The 18,930-nt window shown below is 47.0% G+C and overlaps 3 protein-coding genes across 4 annotated transcripts in view; 1 reads left to right on the top strand and 2 right to left on the bottom strand.

The window, feature by feature from the left end:
• The window catches only part of LOC123120845 (auxin-responsive protein SAUR36-like), a 69,826-nt gene extending 64,675 nt beyond the window's left edge, over nt 1-5,151 (bottom strand). Inside the window, exon 1 of the mRNA XM_044540832.1 lies at nt 4,960-5,151. Within this exon, the coding sequence (XP_044396767.1) occupies nt 4,960-5,151 (192 nt within the window). The remainder of the gene's footprint in view (nt 1-4,959) is intronic.
• On the top strand, nt 1,077-5,757 carry LOC123122472 (disease resistance protein RGA4). 2 transcript variants are annotated; one of them, XM_044542674.1, is made up of 3 exons: nt 1,077-2,015; nt 2,268-5,074; nt 5,188-5,757. In XM_044542674.1, the coding sequence occupies exons 1-2, from the start codon at nt 1,156-1,158 to the stop codon at nt 4,402-4,404; spliced, it is 2,997 nt and encodes a 998-aa protein (XP_044398609.1). In that variant the 5' UTR covers nt 1,077-1,155; the 3' UTR covers nt 4,405-5,074; nt 5,188-5,757. The 2 variants fall into 2 exon arrangements, with proteins under 2 accessions (XP_044398609.1, XP_044398608.1); XM_044542673.1 differs by having other exon boundaries at nt 5,182-5,757.
• On the bottom strand, nt 5,304-12,109 carry LOC123120844 (receptor-like protein EIX2). Its single transcript, XM_044540831.1, has 3 exons — nt 9,010-12,109; nt 8,104-8,210; nt 5,304-5,355 (listed from the first exon to the last, which is right to left on the bottom strand). Exons 1-3 carry the CDS (start codon nt 11,851-11,853, stop codon nt 5,304-5,306), a joined length of 3,003 nt encoding a protein of 1,000 aa, XP_044396766.1. The 5' UTR covers nt 11,854-12,109.
• Between the last annotated feature and the right edge of the window lie 6,821 nt (nt 12,110-18,930).

Raw genomic sequence — 18,930 nt, 5'->3', positions numbered from 1 at the left:
AAGTATAGGGGATCGTTTGTAGCCTTTTTTGATAAGTAAGAGTGTCGAACCCAACGAGGAGCTAAAGGTAGAATTTATATTTCCTTCAAGTTCTATCGACCACCGATACAACTCTGCGCACACGTAACATTTGCTTTACCTAGAACAAGAATAAAACTAAAAGTACTTTATAGGTGTAAAGGGATAAGTTTGCAAGATAATAAAGAACATGAAAATAAAAATTAGGTGTTGTTCTAATAAAAGTACAACTAGGTTAGTATAGCAAGTGTGGAAAAGTGGTGGTATGATTTGTGGAATTGTCCCTAAGAAATTGGCTAAGTTTACTAGACCGGTAGCAAGATTTTATATGGGAGAGGCCACTGCTAGCATGCCATCCCTTACTTGAAATTCTATTCACTTATGATTGGAAATATTAGCAAGCATCTGCAACTACTAACATTCATTAAGGTAAAACAAACCATAGCATTAAGATATATTGGCCCCCCTTCAATCCCGTATGAATCAATTTCTATGTTAGGAAGAAACTTCTATCACTCTTGTCCTCTAATGCATAGTCAACATACAACTAACCCTAGGTGTGATCCACACGCGCGCTCATAGATGTACACCAAAGAATAACAACATAACCACATGCAATTTAAACCAATCGTAGTAATTCACCAATTACCATAGGACATTGCCTGCAGGTGTTGATGAAGATGACAGAGTTGTTGGCGGGGTGTCGGAAGGGTCTTGTCTACACATTGCGGTGACCGGGAATGTCATCGGTGGCGACGGCGACACATGGGGTGACATCAGCGGGAAGGAAGTAGCCGCGCGTGCGGCAAAAAGAGTCCGGACGAGTTTTCGGCCGTGCGTGGAGGTGATGTGATGGGGGATTGCGGTAGAGGAGTAAAATTTTGCTCACTTATCTACTCCCTCCGTCCCATAATATAAGAACGTTTTTTACATTAGTGTAGTGTAGAATTTAGGGGATCGATTAGATGCGGTTCACTGAAGTAAGCTTGAAAATTTTACTCCACTATAATACTAAAAGAAAGATCGGCTGGAGATGCTCTAATCTGTCCGTACCATCACTCTCTCCCCTCCACAAAGCCGTCAGTCACTGAGTCAACGGTGGTGGAGCAGAGCGGATCCAGCTTTGGAACCAGAACCATGGAGTCTGCGGTGGCGAGCGCCTTCCTGAAGAGCGTGATGGGGCGGCTGTTCCAGGTGCTGGAGAAGGAGTACAACAAGCAGAAGGGCCTCAGGCAGGACACTCTCTCCATCCAGCAGGACGTCCGCATGATCGCCGCCGCCATGGACGACCGCCTCCACGCCCTGGGTCGTGGCGAGCGCCGCACCGCCGTCGCCAGGCTCTACAGCGAGGAGATGCTCGGCCTGGCGCACGACGCCCAGGACTGCATCGACCGCATCGTCCACCGCCTCACCTGCAGGCCCCGCGTTGGCGGCGGCGGAGGCGGAGGAGGAGCGGCGCTGATCCGCCGGGTCGCCGCCGTCGCCCACGAGCTGAGGAAGGTCCAGAGCCGCTCGGGCTTCGCCGACGAGATCCGCAAGCTCAAGGCCCGCCTCAAGCTGGCGCACGAGCGCGTCGTCGGCATCCCCATCACCGCCGCCAGCTGCTGCCACGAAATTGCCGCGGCGGCGCCCTCGTGTCGCTTCGCGCGCAATCCGGTGGGCATCGAGAGGCCCGTGGAGGAGCTCCTGTCGATGCTGGACGAGGTGGAGGGCGAGCCGGAGCAGCTGAGGGTGATTTCCGTGGTGGGGTTCGGCGGCCTGGGGAAGACCACCCTCGCGAGGGCGGTGTACGAGGACCCTCACGCCGTGGAGAAATTCCATTGCCGTGCTTGGGTTGCCGCCGGTCGGTGGTCGCCGGAGGTCACCGGCGACGGGGTCACTGAGATCCTGCGCGATGTACTCCAGCAAGTTCGCCCCAAAGACGCCATGGATGTTGTTGTTGCTGATGATGGCCAACGTATTGAAGCCTTGCTCAAGGAATACCTCACGGATAAGAGGTGTGCATCTTTCCTACTCTTTACTTCGACTCCCAAATAATTTAGATTGTTCTTAGTGAAATCTGAATTTGGGGATCTAGTGAATTTTGGGGATCTTCACTATTGAATTTCATATGCTACTCCCAAATAATTTTAGATTGTTCTTAGTAATATCATAATTTGGGGATCTAATTTCTTTGAAATTTCTTCTGAATTGCATATGCACTACTCATCTTCTAACCTCTGTTTTTCATCTCCCAATTTTATTTCTAGGTATTTAATTGTCATAGATGACATTGGGAGGGAGCAATGGAGCACTATAAATTCCATCTTTGAAAACAATAGCAAAAGCAGCAGAATCCTACTGACCACAACTATTCAGTCAACAGCTAATATCTGCAGCCATGGCAACGGTTATGTGTACCAAATGAACACACTTGGTGAAGAGGACTCCAAGAAAATTGCTCTTCAGGAGGTACGGTCACCTGAGCTGGAGCAGGGGTCCATGACGCTGCTGCAGAAATGTGGTGGTCTTCCACTTGCTCTCGTCAGTGTCTCCGATTTCCTGAAATGCTCAGGTGAGCCTACGGGGGAGCGATGCGCAGAGCTATGCCGTAACCTGGGTTCTCATCTGAGAGAGAAGTATGGCCATGACAATTTCGCGGAGCTAAGAAAGGTGCTGATGCATAACTATGACAGTTTGTCTGTGCATGCTATGACCTGCTTGCTATATCTTGGTGTATTCCCAAACAACCGTCCCCTCAAAAGGAAAGTTGTTATCAGGAGGTGGTTAGCCGAAGGATATGCACGGAGTGATTCTCTTCGTAGCGAGGACGACATTGCGGACGAGACTTTCAAGGCACTTGTCGACCGGAATATCATACAGTCCATTGATACAAGGAATAATGCGCAAGTGAAGACGTGCATGACTCATGGCATCATGCACGAGTTCGTGCTGCACAAGTCCGTGTCACAGGGGTTCATCGCGACATCGTCTCGTGATCATCCAAGACCCCATGCCTATGTTAATAATGCCTGCCACCTTTCTATCCATGGTGGCAATGTGACAGATAGTGAGGCCTCCGACGAGGATTTATCTCGTGTTCGGTCTCTGACAGTCTTTGGAAAAGCAGGTGATGCTATTTCTTATGTTCGTAAGTGCAAACTGCTACGAGTCTTGGATCTGGAAGAATGCAATGATCTGGAAGATAGTCACCTCAAACACATAGGCAAGCTATGGCATCTAAAATATCTAAGTGTTGGGGGCAGTATTGCGAAGCTTCCGAGCAGCATCGATGGACTGCATTGCTTAGAGACCCTGGATTTAAGGAGAACCAAGATAAAGACATTGCCCATAGAGGCCATTATTCTGTACCACTTAGCTCATCTGTTCGGAAAGTTTACAGTTGACAAAGATGATCTGAACAATGCAAACAAGATGAGCAAAGCAATGAAGTTCTTGTCCGGAAACAAGAGCAACCTGAAAACTTTAGCTGGATTTGTCGCAAAAGAGATGCGAGGGCTTCTTCAACTGATGGTTCACATGAGAAATCTGAGGAAGGTCAAGATATGGTGTGGGCCAGTTGCAAATGGAAGTAACTACGCCAGTGATCTTTCCAAGGCCATTCAGGAATTCACCAAGGTCCCCATGGACAATGTGGGTGCCCGTTCTCTATCACTTGATTCAGAAGAATGTTCTCAAGACTTGCTGAGTTCGCTTGCTTTTGAGCCATGCCCTGAAGATTCCAAATATGATGTAAGGTCACTGAAGCTACGTGGCAAGCTACTCCAGTTACCCCCATTTGTTACCTTGCTGTCAGGTCTCACTGAACTGTGTATTTCATCAGCTACTCTGACACGGAATCTTCTATCGTCTCTGATCAATTTGAGAAACTTGCTTTATCTCAAGTTGATCGCAAGTGAGCTTGAGAAATTTGAAATGAAATCAGGGGCATTCCCAAGCCTGCGGCGTCTGTGCTTTGCAGTGCAAAGTTTCGCTTCATCTCTGCCAGCAATCGAACAAGGAGCTCTGCCGAACCTTGTCTCACTCCATCTGCTCTGCCCAGGTCTAGTTGGTCTTTCCGGCATCCAAATCAGACACCTCAGACATCTCAAGGAGGTCATGGTTGACTCTGGAGTGCCTGATCAAACACGACAAGACTGGGAGCAAGCAACAAAGAACCACCCAAATAGGCCGAGACTCGTGTTGCACAAAAGTGGTGTTCGAGTGGAAACCGAAGGCCCGGGGAATGAAGAAGCTTCGGCTGTGAGGGAGAAGCGGAAAATATGTGTAGTCCAACCAAGTTCGGATGAGGGACTGGATTCCAGTCTCAAGAAGATGAGACTTTCATCAGATTCTTCTTCGCGGCTTCAAGTGATTGTTCAGTCCACTTCCTCATCTGGTCACTGAGGCAGATGGCAGTGCTACTTCAGTGAAGCAAACTGCTACAGTGATGATTCAGTCTGGACACACAAATCAGAAACAGAATAGATGATGAGCTGCCGGTGTATTGTGTGGTTTTCTATTGTTACAAAGTTCACCATGCTGCAAATTGTAACATAATCTTTGTTTCCATGTCTGATCCACCACTTGCAACTGTATATCCACAACTTGCAAGAAACAGAACAGGGCAAAAGCTAGCATTATAGCGTCTGTTCTTCAGAAACTAACAAACAGCTACTTGCTGGTTAAGTCCTACGCCCACTACACTGCCTTACCGAAAAAGGGTTTCCCCCCGCTTTGTATTCCAAAGCACCAACTGCACGGCTTTGCGACAGAGCTCATGAATGCCTTCACGACTTCCGTGGAGGCATCTCTCTGGAGCAAGCACACGGTGTATTCCATGACAGCGGCATTGCAGGGCAGCATGATCCTCCTGTCATCGCCGCCTGCAAAGCCGAACTCCTCCTCGGACATCGTCAGCAGCTCGCAGAAGATCAATGTCCCAAGGTATGCTAGCGGCACCTCGAACCACACCCTGTCAGCGGTGTACACAACACAGTGGTCCTTCATTGCCACTGATGGCGATGTGGCGCAGTACTCGTCATTGGCTGCTCCTTTCGCCACTGTCGTGGTCCGGGTGAGCCTCTTCCTCTGGATGGCCGCTATTTTCTGCCACTTCTTTGCCATCTTTGAAAGTCTCTTGGCACTAACCATGTTTTGTTTTGCTCCTCCTTTCTTGGCTAGATGTAGTGGTGCCGCTTTAGCTTGTGCTTTCTGGATGAACTGAAGTGATGAAGTGATGGTGGTGCCGTGGTGCTAAGCTGATGAATTTATAGGCGAGGGAGAACAATGCAGTTTAGGTCCAGCTACCATGACAAGTTGGGAAGGTACAGAGCCATGAGCTCAGAAAATGCAATGCTGTAAGTGCAAGGGCAAGTAGTGTGATCTTGATTAGATTTCTCTGGGGCCATCTGTTTGCCACTTGTTGTGAACGATGCTTTTGGCTATGCTTGGACAATACAGTATGCTGCCATATTCACCTGATTTAGTGGCAAGCATAAGAAGCATATAATGGAATGTGGGGACCATGTGTAGATTGTGTCCAGTTCTGTTTGTGATTGTGCAATGAGATACCAACTAATTTTTTTGGGTGCTTGGTAATATCATAATGATAAGAAGTACAATATTTAGCGGTCCCTTAAAAGAAGTCCTATATAGAGTGGCCCCTGAGATGGAGATATCTAGTCTGACAGTTGTTCATGACTTCATTCCCATCACAAATCATTGTTGAGCAACTTGCTTGATCGAAAATCTTCCTTTATTTGATGGTCTCCTTGATTAGTGATATCCAATGCAACTAATTATTACTGAGTATTGACTAGATGATGATCAGTGAACTGGTAATGACAAGTTAGGAATTTTCTTACAGTTTTATATTTTGAAGTTTTGACTGCCTAGAACAGGAGGGATGATATGCAGAAAGCTCAACAAGAACATATCCGAAGGAACTAATACATGTGGCCCAGCATTCTTGGACAGAGGTAATTCCTTTTCTGAATCATTTGATCTTATAGTTCTTCTGAATTGTTATGTCTAAGTGTATAACCAAACAGTGACACGAAACGAATCAGAGACACTGACAACCCACTGCCTGACGAAACAAATGTCCCTCTGCATCACTAAAGAAAACTTACATAAAATCAATATTTACCGAGGTTGCTGTTGGTCCACACCCGATTTCTCTTGGGCATGGGCAATGTGAACTGGTATGCAGTTTTTTATGGATTTCGGTTTGGGTGCATATACGGAGGTCGTTGTCACGGGTGCGTCTCCAGCTGGCCAACAATGATTTTGGTTTAGCAATCTCAGTTGTAACATTACTGCAGTACCCTTGCCCGTACTGGTCAAATGACATATAGAAGTACATTCGTCCAAATTGTTACTTATCTGTCCGTAAAACATATCTCATTGCTTTAGTATTTTTTAGGCAGTGAAGATTCCCCACTTTGTAGGGGATCTAAGCAAATTGATTGCTAAGGCCCAAGAAGGTGGACACCGAGAGAAGCCTGGCTATGCAAGGGGCAAGCAAATGATATAATTGGTTTTTATGATCTTTTTGAGGCAAAAATGATAGAATTGGTGGTTCAATTGCTTGGGGTGGTGGTTCATGTGTTAATTTGATAGGGTGAACCCCTAAGCAATTCGGTCCAAACTCCACAGCCATAGGTACAATATAACTACTCCTCTCCCTTGGTCTCCTCTAGGTAGGCATTATGGTTTTCATGGTTATTCGGTGTATCTCTTAATTGTTTTGTTAAACCGTGCACGATTTAGTAAATCAAATTGTGTGCGATGGTTCCCTTCATCGCACAACGTAGGTCTGGTGAACCTGTGCAAGACATCGGTTTTACTTTTCTGACTCGTGCGTGATGAGTTAGCCATTGCACACACACGGATTGTATCAATAGAACTGTGTGCCATGACTTCGGCACACACAGCTCCGTGCTAGCATGTTCTTTACTTTCTGAAGTAAAGATATTTTGGGCCGGTTCATCAAACACCTTACATGCTTCTGAGGAAATTCACTGAAGACATAACTCACATACCTTTGTAATTACTCATATAGCTCTAACCACTTGACTAATATGAGATTGGGAGGTACAAAATCCTGACACAACAAACATTATTCTGACAATGTGATGCAGCACACAAAAGCACAATCCTTCAGCCATAAGAACTTCTTTTACTATGTGTTCGTTAGCTATGAACTAGACAGGGATCTAACAAAGGAAACCAAATGGATTGGAGAAGGCAGGGATGTCTATAACACATACACATACGGGGAGTAACGAAGGAAACAAAATGGATTGTAGAAGGCAAGAATGGCTACAACACATACACACACCTAGTCTTGTTTATCCAAAAAACATTCACTAATTTATGATATAACCAAATTGGAAACTTTAGAACCTGTTGACGCCAGTTTTTGGCACAACAGTAAACGTAATTAACATGGTCTCGAATGAAAGATTTTTCAACATGAAAAAGTTCCGTGTTGTTGAAGTGAACAACTTTTATGTTTAGGTCATGGTTATCCGACCATATCTTAGGGGCCGAACCTGAGCTCAGAGTATTGAGATTCAGGGTTTTGGAGTACTGTTTGGCCGATTACCCCTTCAAGATGACCTTGGCTGAAAGAGTTTTATGCATGAAATGCCTTCGTCTCGTCGAGCTGATTGATTTTGATATGTAAATCATCTCAATCCAAAGTCGTATGCGAAGATCAGGCTGAAAATTTCCATCGGGCAATCTGAGGTCCCTTGCAATCCGAGGTCCTATGCAATTCTAGGATGCAATCTGAGGTCATATAAGATCCAAGGTCACAAAATTTCGAGGTGTTGAAATCCGAGGTATCGAAATGCGAGGTGTTAAAATCTGAGGTGTCAAAATCCGAGGTGTGGGATTCTAAATCCTACTACTGTGAGCGAATCTGACCAGAAGTTGAAGATGGACCCGTAAAGTCATCCAGATAGCCCCGAATTAAAAAGTGTTCAACATGGAAGTTGTTCGTCTCGTCGAAACGGTTAAATTTGCTTTTGGGCATGTCCCCTTCCGAGGTAGTATGGCCTGTAAAAACCAAAAACCGAACTGTTGTCTCAGGCATACCTGAATCCGAGTTCGGTTAAGTTTGAAAGATTTTGGATGAGATTTGGAGTCCTTTTCTTGTAAGGGAAGTTCAGCCGCCTTTTATATATGTTGGAGGTGATGTTCGACTGAACAACACACAATTGAAACATCAATATACTACTTTTCGTCTATGTTTTATCTCTCCATCATTTTTCTCTCCCGATCTTCGTTGTTCCTTGTGTTAGAGAGCCGCGAATCCTGAGGCTCTAGGGGCGAGCGACTCGACCAAGTGCAGCCCATAGCCGTCGCACTCCCTGACGGGGTCCTTCCCGGGTGTGCGGGTTTTCATGTCTGCAAAAGCATCCGCCGGCTGTCCTGCCTATCATGCTGCCGGTCAGATCTCTTTCGACGTGAGCTGAGGTGCATCATCCCCGGTGTCGAGGGTACACATGACGGGTTCGCGTGCGAACAAAATCTATTTTAGTGAAAGTAATAAAAACATGTTCACAAATTGATTCATATATCTCATGATCCAAACATGTACTTAGGCGTAACCTCATGCATTTACTGTTTCACATAAGAAATTTAAATAATTCTGTAACTAATAATATGAAAAGCAGCATTCCACTAGGGGTATGGAACAACGAGATACATTAACTTTACACTTTACTATTCTAAATGACAAAGTGATAGCAGATAGTACATACATAAGGTGCAAGTCTGGATAAAAAAAATATAGCATCAAGTCCTTCACCCCCATATCCGGGTAACAGTATCTTTGTATGGCACAACATCCTTTCCGGTTCTTGCTTATTCTTCACCCGTGTTTCTGAACCATTTTCCCCAAGTAACAACAAAGTTGACATACACCTTGTCATATAGCTCGTCAAATAGCATGAAATAAGCATGCCTCCATCTCTTCATGAACAGAAGTCCACAAAATACCATCCAAACTCCTGCCACAAATCCCACAATTAACCCAAGAAGTAAATCCGTTGGAGATAGACCCTCTTTGTGCCATCTTACTGAATCTCCGTGGGTTGGTTCGTCTTCAGGAGGGCCAGGACATTGCCTTGGAGTCGGATATCCACAAAGACCAGGATTGCCAATGTACATAGAAGTTGGATCATCTGCATTGAGGATGTCAAGTTGATGCCCCGTGGGCACTCTTCCTGAGAGATTATTATATGACAAATTTAGATAGCTCAAATATGTCAAATCTGATAAGCCCCAAGGAATTTCACCAGCAAGCTTATTCTTCGAAAGGTCAAGAGACTCAAGCGATTGAAGATCACCAATCTTATCGGGGATAATTCCACTCAACAAGTTTGATGATAAATTCAGATTTATGAGACCAATAAGAGAGCTTAGTTCCTCTGGAATCTCTCCAGTTAAACTGTTGCATGATAAATCAATGCTCATCAGATATACGGTATTCTCCTTGTAGTCAAGGACTTGCCCTTTTATTACCACTGATAAGCTATCATCGGACTGTCTCTCAAGTTTGGACACACCCTCGTTTTCAGATATTTCATCGAAAGGACTGTCCCAATCTGGATCTAAGGCCTTAGCAGTGCCACTCAAAGCTTTGAGGTCATCCAGAGATTGTGGTATTGCACCAGAAAAGTTGTTGTTAGATAGATCTAAAATACGAAGAGCAGGAAGTTCCGTTATCTGATATGGAATGTGACCAGAAAAGTTGTTTGATCTTAACCGTAGCATTACCAACAAAGGCATGTCTTCACCAATCCGTGTAGGTAAGTTTCCACTGAATTTGTTTCGACTTAGATCGAGGAAACGCAAACCTCGGCATTTCCTCAGGAATAAAGGAAATCCACCTGAAAGACTGTTGTTGCTTACAAGGAGGATAGTTATTCCCAAACTAGATGAACATGTGGAACTGACATTTGAAGAGTTCTTGCTAGATGCTTTACATTGCTTTAGCTCCTTTCTGCCACAATCAGGAAGTTCCCCTACAAGCTGATTGTTTGAAAGATCTAAGATCCGCAGTTGTGGCCATTGACAAATCGAGGTTGGAATAGTGCCGGTCATAGAATTTGAAAAGACAACCGCAACCTGTAAATGTGGAGCTTCCAAATTTGACGACACAAACCCATTTAAAGAGTTTCTAGAGATGTCCAATACTTCAATTGTTCTTGGCAATTTTGGTACCAAACCAGTTAGACAATTTGAGTGCAGATAAAGTGTTATCACTGACATGAACTCCAAGTTGATGGGTAAGTTGCCGCTAAGTTGGTTTGAGGACATGTCCAAATGTTCTGCGCCAGAAAAGGTTGTCCAAAACCAATGTGGAATCCTAGTAATTAGACCCGTGTTTGAAATGTCAAGGTCTGAAATGCCATTTTGCCCTCGAAGCCATTTAGGAAATTCGGGACCCAACTGACAAGACCCGAACTGTGCAGTATCCAACCTGAATGGTGTTACCCAGCCTGAGTCCACGGTGACCTCCAAATTAGGGCAAGACAAGTCAAGTATCTTCAAGTTTGTAAGACCAGCGAAATGATCTTCTGATATCACACCACTCAAGTTGTTGCCACCAAGCAACATTTCTGTCAAATTTGTCAGTGTGGCAATCTCCACAGGCAAGGGACCGCTCAAGTGGTTATAACCGGCATGAATTATTCTTATGCTGGTTAGGTTTAGCAAAGAATTTAATGTCGTGCCGGTGACGTTTGCCTCCGACAAACAAAACTCTTGCAAAATCTTCAAAGAACAATTCGGTAGCCTCTCCACTAAGTCTGATATGTCCCCACCAATGTTATTGTAGCTGAGGACTAGAGACTTCAATTTACACATATTTTTCAGCGTTCCCGGTATCATCCCGTTGATATTATTAAATCCCAGGTCAAGGGTCTCTAACAAGGTCAAGTTTCCCAACACGTCAGGAAATGAACCTGATAATCCACATTCTAATAGGATTAGCCTTTTGAGGCTAGTTACACCCCAAAACCAGTTTGATGCAGCAAGGCTATCTAAAGAGTTATAGGAAAGGTCAAGTTCCTCAAGAACTGTAAGGTTGTAGTGTACAAGTGACGGAGTATTATTTTGAAGGTTACACCAATCGAGATTCAGTACAACCAAACTGGGAAGAGCGTTCAGCGAATGGACCCAGTCAGTCGCTCCTTTAAGGTCCACGGAGCCCATGTCAAGATGCTCCAGTGAGTAGAGACGTGCTAACCAAGATATATCCATGGAGTGGAGGCTGTATAGATAAGAATCGCCCGGGCTTATGTCAAGGTGTACCAATTTGGAGAGGTTGCCTAGCTGAGGAGGCACTCTGCCATAGAAATTCATGTTGGAGAGGTTGAGATATGCCAATCTGTCAAGAGAACCCATGAAACCTGGTATGGGCATATTTTCACCGCCGAGAAAGTTCCCGCTAAGATCTAGATGCTTGAGGTGTCGGAGAGCAAGCAATGAAGAAGATACCTGCCCCCGCAGCGAACGAGAAGGAGCTTTGGGAAAACCATACAAATCCTTCATGGAGAGATCGTTGCGCAGGTCCAGCTTGGTGACGTGGCCAGTCCAGTTGTCGCACCTGACGCCGCTCCAGTGGCAGCAGTTATGGCCGTGCCATGAGACGAGGCGATTAGCTGGGTCGCTAGTGACGCCGGCTTTGAAGGAGAGCAGCGCGGCCCTCTCGGCGGCGATGCACCCTCCGTTGGGTATATCGCTCGCATGGACAGAGAGCACGGTGAATATGGTGGAGGCTGCAGCTAGGATGAGGAAGAGGCAGCTGTGCGAGGAGGGGCGCGTAGTTGTGGCCATTGTATTGTTCTGTTCTGCCTGGTGTGTGTGTGTGGGCGCCAAGCTGAGGCAACCTATATTCCAACACTAGCAGGGGAGGAAATTTCCACCGTGCTTCCCTTAATTGTTGTCATTGGAAAAAATCAACAGTCAAGAAGGCTGGGGCCTAGACTACTGTAGGTAGCAATCAGTTTTACTGTTTGAAAGATTAGTCTGCTGGTGCTGGTGTGGAAGAACGGAGGAAGGTACGCAGTGTCTCTGTTGGACCAACGGTTACCACAAATTCCGAGTCACTAATTGGGCTTTGATGTGACTGCAGGAGAGCACTCGCTGCCACTCTTCGTACTACATTTCAATGGATCGTTAGGTCTCTATGGATCACGATGGAATTTGGAGCATCAACACTGTACATTTCAAGGCTCACCCCTGAGCTGCAGGTAATTTACAACTTATTCCACGCCTGCAATTCCTATAAAATACTACCAAGCGGCACCTCTGCCACCATTCTTTTTGCGAAAGAACAGATTTTCATCATGGGGCATAAATCATCATGATAGATACACGAGCTGAATCTCTTCCGGCCCAGACCTTAATCGTACAGCAACACGTATATTATTCTGTATGTAAGGGGTTACGTGGACTTGGAGCTGTAATTGGTGTGGTTAGGTACGAGTTGTGTAGGAGTCGGGCACTTATATCTTAGGCCTCTTATATCCGGAGGGGCACCACATGTTGTAACACATGACGACTTGATAGCAACAGGTACGCAGGGGAGCCGACGGCTTGCGCCGGCGCCCGGGCGGCCGGTGTTGCGGTATCTTGGGGAGGAGCACCCGTAGTCATGCTCCGGGGATGTAGCCATATCGATGAACCTCGTTAACAAATATCGTGCCTCGATGTGTCGTCTATGATCTTGCATTAGCGTTTTATTCTAACAAATGGTATCAGAGCAAGGTTGCGAGAAGGCTATGCGGAAGATCATCCGGAGGTACGAGGATCATGCTCGAGGGTGCCATGGAACGTCCGATTGGCGCAAGGTGGAGCATGGCGGCGATCGCGGAGGCGGTCGGTGGTGTCGGACACTTTGGGCAGGAGGCCTGGACCGTTCGATGGGCTGCGGTCGGTAAGGATCGGCTAGACGTGGCGATCGGACCGGCGTAGTGGCTGTTAAAGACGTTGCGGAGGCGGCGGATTCGGCTTGCGATCGGACCGGCGACCAGACGTGGGGGATGGCCGGATAGATCGGAGTGTGAGAGCATCGAGATGATGCGCTCTGTGTTGTACAAGGGCGACGGCGCGGCACTGCGGACGGATTGTGTCGGCGACGCGGGTGGCCAAGGTACGACACGGCTCGTGCATGGACGATGCGCGAGGTGGCGACTGTTATGGCAGGGTTGGTGTCGGTGAGTACGTGCGACAGGGCTGAACAGATTGCTGGCGAAGAATCAAGATCAGAGATAAGACATGAGCTGTTCGTCGGAATTTACGGCGAGTTTTTTCCGAGGTGAACGGATCAAGAAAAGGAAAGTTACTGTGCTGCATACGAGAGACGCGCCATGGTTGCGTGCAGCAGCAGGTCTCCGTGGATGGCATGCATCGCGCAAGGAAGGAGATAATCAGCAGTACGTGTTAGCGCAGGAGTCCAGGGGATACATGCATGAGCGGTTAAAAAAAAGGAAAGATATGTGTGGCCAGGGGACAAGCCTACCTACACGAGAGTTATGATTAAAATCTGGAAGTATGTGCGCATACGTGTTCGGGTCTGTGCTGGTCTGGTGGACTTGCTTGGACTTTTGGAGATTCCTGGTAAACGGTGACATTTCAGACTCGATTTCCGTATCAGGCAAGGAAAAGTAGCGCCCGGGTGATCCAGCGGAAATAAAAGGCTGGCGACGGAGGCTAGCAGGCACAACAGAAATTGTTTGCGAGTTCAGGGGAAAGTGGAGCGGACGAGTTGCTGTGGGCGGAATTAATCTGCGCGTTGCGGCAAGAGGCTTCAAGTGATTTTCTGAAGGGCAGACAGAAAGGTTGTGTGGGTCATATTTTTTGGTAGATCGCGGACTGGGGCGTGGCTTCAGACGAGGAATACGGGCTTAGTGATCTTTTTCGTGAGGAGGTCGTAGAGGAAAACAAGGGCGGTAAGACCGGCGGCAACAGGTCGGTTAGATTGTGGCTCGACATGGCGCCAGGGTTCACCAAATTTGATGTGGAGAAATTCGATGGCACGGGTAACTTCGGTCTATGGCAGACAAGAGTTAAGGATATTCTGGCGCAGCAGGGAATCTTGAAGGGTTTGCAGGAGACGAAGCCAGCCAAGGTTGACAACGCTGCGTGGGAGGATATGCAAGTGCAGGCGGCCGCTACCATACGGCTTTGTCTTGCGGATCAGGTCATGTATCATGTCATGGACGAAGATACTCCAAAGGGAATTTGGGACAAGTTGGCAAATCGTTATATGTTCAAGTCGGCGACCAACATGCTGTATTTGAAGCAAAAGTTCTATGGCTAAAGATGCAGGAGGGGTCGGATCTTGTGGAGCATGTGAATGCTTTTAATCAATTGGTCACGGATCTAGCGTGTCTGGATGTGAAGATTGAGGACGAGGATAAGGCACTACTTCTTCTTGTTTCGTTGCCACCGTCCTATGAGCATTTGGTCATTACATTGACACATGGAAAGACAATCATCAATAATGAGGAAGTCACTGCAGCGTTGCTTGGACATGAGTTGATGAAGCAAAAAAAATGCTGCAGAAAGGGAGAGTACCTCAAGGTTTGGAGTTGGCAGTTAAAGGTTATCAGCTCAGGAAGGGACAAGAGGCGGAGAAGAAAAAGATGCAGTGCTACAGGTGCAAGGACTGGGGACATATAAAGAGGGAATGCTCAGAACTGAAGGGTGGTGCAAGTGCTAATGCGGCTACTCATGGTGATGGCTCGGACAGTGATAGTGATGTTCTCGTAGTATAAAACAGGCGGTCAACAAAAACTGAAGCGTGGATGTTGGATTCAGCTTGCTCTTTTCATGCGACGTCCAGTGGTTCTCTTCGTACAAGTCTGGTGAGTTTGATTTAGCCTATGTGGGCGATGACACAGGTTATCGTGTTGCTGGAGTAGGTGATATCAAAATCAAGATGGTCGACGAAGTTGAGCGGATCTTCGAGGAGTCAGGCATGTGTCAGGGTTAAGGAGGAATCTAATTTCGCTTGGTGTTCTTCATGATGGTGGTATATGGAATTCTGGTCTGATCGGGATAAGAAGACCATGAAAATTATGGAAGATGGGATGACTGTGATGATAGGAGAGAGAACGGCTTCCCATCTTTACAAGTTGCAAGGGAGCACTATTGCAGGTGGAGCCATGGAGAGTGGAGCTGCAGGAGTAGCAGTGGAGTCCCACGGTGGCGGCGGGTCTGGCCCGTCGGGTAGCTCTCAGTAAGCTACAAAGGAGACAACCCAAGTCCGGAGTACATGGAGGTTCGAGCATGGACGACTTCTAGGTGGTGGAGAATATTCGCCAAGGTGGAGTTTGTTATATTTGTGTCGAATATTCTGTACGTAAAGGGTTACGTGGACTTAGAGTTGTAATTGGTGTGGTTAGGTACGAGTTGTGTAGGAGTCGAACACTTGTATCCTAGGCCACTTATATATGGAGGGGCACCACATGTTGTAACCCATGACGACTTGATAGCAACAGGTACGCAGGGGAGCCGACGGCTTGTGCCGGCGCCTGGGCGGCCGATGTTGCGGTATCTTGGGGAGGAGCGTCCGTAGTCATGCCTCGGGGATGTAGCCATATCGGTGAACCTCGTTAACAAATATCATGCCTCGGTGTGTCGTTTATGATCTTGCATTAGCGTTTTATTTCTTTTTGCATGATCGCCTTCGTGTCAACTTGAGAATCTGTCTCGACGATGAACGGCTTCAGGCTCCACTCCAAAGCTGCTAGCTCGCTGCCCACCCTGCATGCAACTAACTCAGCCTCCACCGGACCGCTACAAATGTGCAGGTATCTGCAGGAGGACAACACGATCGCGTCCTGCTCGTGGCGAAGGGCCGAGTCACCTCCCCCTGTACTCAACTCGGCGTTGAATGCTCCATTAACCCTGCATCTCTCTTCACCTTCCTTTTCTTCTTCTTTACTCCATTATATCACGTGTGAGGACCATGTTGCCATTGTTAGCCATAATCTTGGCATTAGATATACACATGCATGTGTACGTGTTGTGTGAGTTCTAACCGGTCCTGCATGTGTGCATAGAACGTTCTTATATTATGGGACGGAGGGAGTAAGTTTGTTAGTAGCAGCTCTGCGTCGGCCGATTCTCAAGCCCTGTGGGCTGGTGCATGCCGTGTTGAGCGGAGCCGGACATGCGGCCAGGCAGTTGTGGGCTGCATGCACTGGTAGAAAAAGAGGCTTCCATACGCCCCCATTAGTCCCCAAAACAATCGAACCGCGACCAAAGGGGTTTTTAGTCGCGGTTCGGGAGAAGACCCGCGACCAACTATCTGGGCCCAGCGCGCTCGGTCGACAGCTGGCGGACGGGAGGGGCTTTAGTCCCGGTTGGAGGTCCCCGAAGGCCTTTAGTCGCGGTTGGCAAGGCCAACCGGGACTAAAGGCCCATCCAGCTGGCGGACGGGAGGGGCTTTAGTCCCGGTTGGCCTGGCCAACCGCGACTAAAGGCCCATCCCTATATATAGGACTCAGCTCACTTCACTTCACTCAGCTCACTTCACAATTTTCAGAAGGGGGTGGTGGGTTTGCTTTTGGTTCCTCCTATGCACACAAGGTGTTCGATGAAATGCCCGAGAGCCTGAAACAAACATGATATGAAGTGTCCGAGCCACACTTGAGCTTTCTCATTTATTTTTCCTCCGCGATCGCGGTTAGCAACTTGAACCTTTCATGTGTCATTGATAAAATATGCATGTGTGTAGTTCATTGTTTAATTTGTATTATTTCTAGCTAGTTAGTTTAACAAATGCATGATGGTTAATTATATACTTTATATAATAATAATGCAGATGAATCGGCAATGGATGTACGGTCCCCGACTCTCCGGCGAGTTCACTACGGGTTTGAAAGATTTCCTCGTAGTGGCAAATGCGAACAAGCAGCAAGGTTTTATTATCTGTCCATGTGCTGTCTGTAAGAATCAGAAGGGTTACTCCTCCTCAAGAGACGTTCACATGCACCTGCTTCGGCACGGTTTCATGCGAAGCTATAATTGTTGGACCAAGCATGGAGAAAGATGGGTTAGAATGGAAGAAGATGAAGAAGGGGATGATATCGATGACAACTATCATGATCATTTCGGTGATACTTTCATGGAGGATGATGCTGAAGGTGGGGAAGGGTTAGGTGAAGGTGAAGAAGAGGCACATGATGAGCCCGCTGATGATCTTGGTCGGACCATTGCTGATGCACGGAGACGCTGCGAAACTGACAAGGATAGGGAGAATTTGGATCGCATGTTAGAGGATCACAAAAAGTCGTTGTATCCAGGATGCGATAATAGTCTGAAAAAGCTGGGCTGCACACTGGATTTGCTAAAATGGAAGGCATAGGAAGGTGTAGGTGACTCATCATTTGAAAATTTGCTGAAAATGTTGAAGAATATGTTCCCGAAGAATAACGAGTTGCCCGCCAGTACGTACGAAGCAAAGAAGGCTGTCTGCCCTCTAGGTTTAGAGGTTCTGAAGATACATGCATGCATTAACGACTGCATCCTCTACCGCGGTGAATACGAGAATTTGAATGAATGCCCTGTATGCACTGCATTGCGTTATAAGATCAGAGGCGATGACCCTGGTGACGATGTTGAGGGCGAGAAACCCAGGAAGAGGGTTCCCGCCAAGGTGATGTGGTATGCTCCTATAATACCACGGTTGAAACGTCTGTTCATGTACAAAAAGCATGCCAAGTCGTTGCGATGGCACAAAGAGGACCGTAAGTCCGACGGGGAGTTGAGACACACCGCTGATGGAACGCAATGGAGAAAGATCGACAGAGTGTTTAAAGATTTTGCAGCTGACGCAAGGAACATAAGATTTGGTCTAAATACTGATGGCATTAATCCTTTTGGCGAGCAGAGCTCCAGCCATAGCACCTGGCCCGTGACTCTATGCATCTACAACCTTCCTCCTTGGTTGTGCATGAAGCGGAAGTTCATTATGATGCCAATTCTCATCCAAGGCCCTAAGCAACCCGGCAACGACATCGATGTGTACCTAAGGCCATTAGTTGAAGAACTTTTACAGTTGTGGGCCAGACCTGGTGTACGTGTCTGGGATGAGCACAAAGGAGAGGAATTTGACCTACGAGCGTTGCTTTTTGTAACCATCAACGATTGGCCTGCTCTCAGTAACCTTTCGGGACAGACAAATAATGGATACAATGCATGCACGCACTGCTTACATGAGACTGAAAGTGTACGTTTGGTTAATTGTAAGAAGAACGTGTACCTGGGTCATCGTCGATTTCTTCCCCGAAATCATAACGTAAGAAAGAAAGGCAAGCATTTCAACGGCAAGGCAGATCACCGGCCGAAGCCTGCGGAACGTACTGGTGCTGAGATATTTGATATGGTCAAGGATTTGAAAGTCATCTTTGGAAAGGGTCCTGGCGGACAATCAGTTCCGCGGGGAGTTGACGGGCACGCACCCATGTGGAAGAAGAAATCTATATTTTGGGAGCTAGAATATTGGAAAGTCCTAGATGTCCGCTCTGCAATCGACGTGATGCATGTTACGAAGAATATTTGCGTGAACCTGCTAAGCTTCTTGGGCGTGTATGGGAAGACAAATGATACAAAGGAAGCACGGCAGGACCAGCAACTTTTGAAAGACCCAGATGACCGGCATCCGGAATGGTTTCAAGGTCGTGCCAGCTACGCTCTTACCAAAGAAGAGAAGGTCATTTTTTGAATGCCTGAGCAGTATGAAGGTCCCGTCTGGCTTCTCGTCGAATATAAAGGGAATAATAAACATGGCGGAGAAAAAGTTCCAAAACCTGAAGTCTCACGACTGCCACGTGATTATGACGCAATTGCTTCCGATTGCTTTGAGGGGGCTCCTACCGGAAAATGTTCGAGTAGCCATTG

This window comes from Triticum aestivum, chromosome 5D, assembly GCF_018294505.1.
Source record: "Triticum aestivum cultivar Chinese Spring chromosome 5D, IWGSC CS RefSeq v2.1, whole genome shotgun sequence".
In the NCBI taxonomy this organism is placed as follows: Eukaryota; Viridiplantae; Streptophyta; class Magnoliopsida; order Poales; family Poaceae; genus Triticum; species Triticum aestivum.
This window is presented reverse-complemented; position numbering and strand designations above follow the sequence as displayed.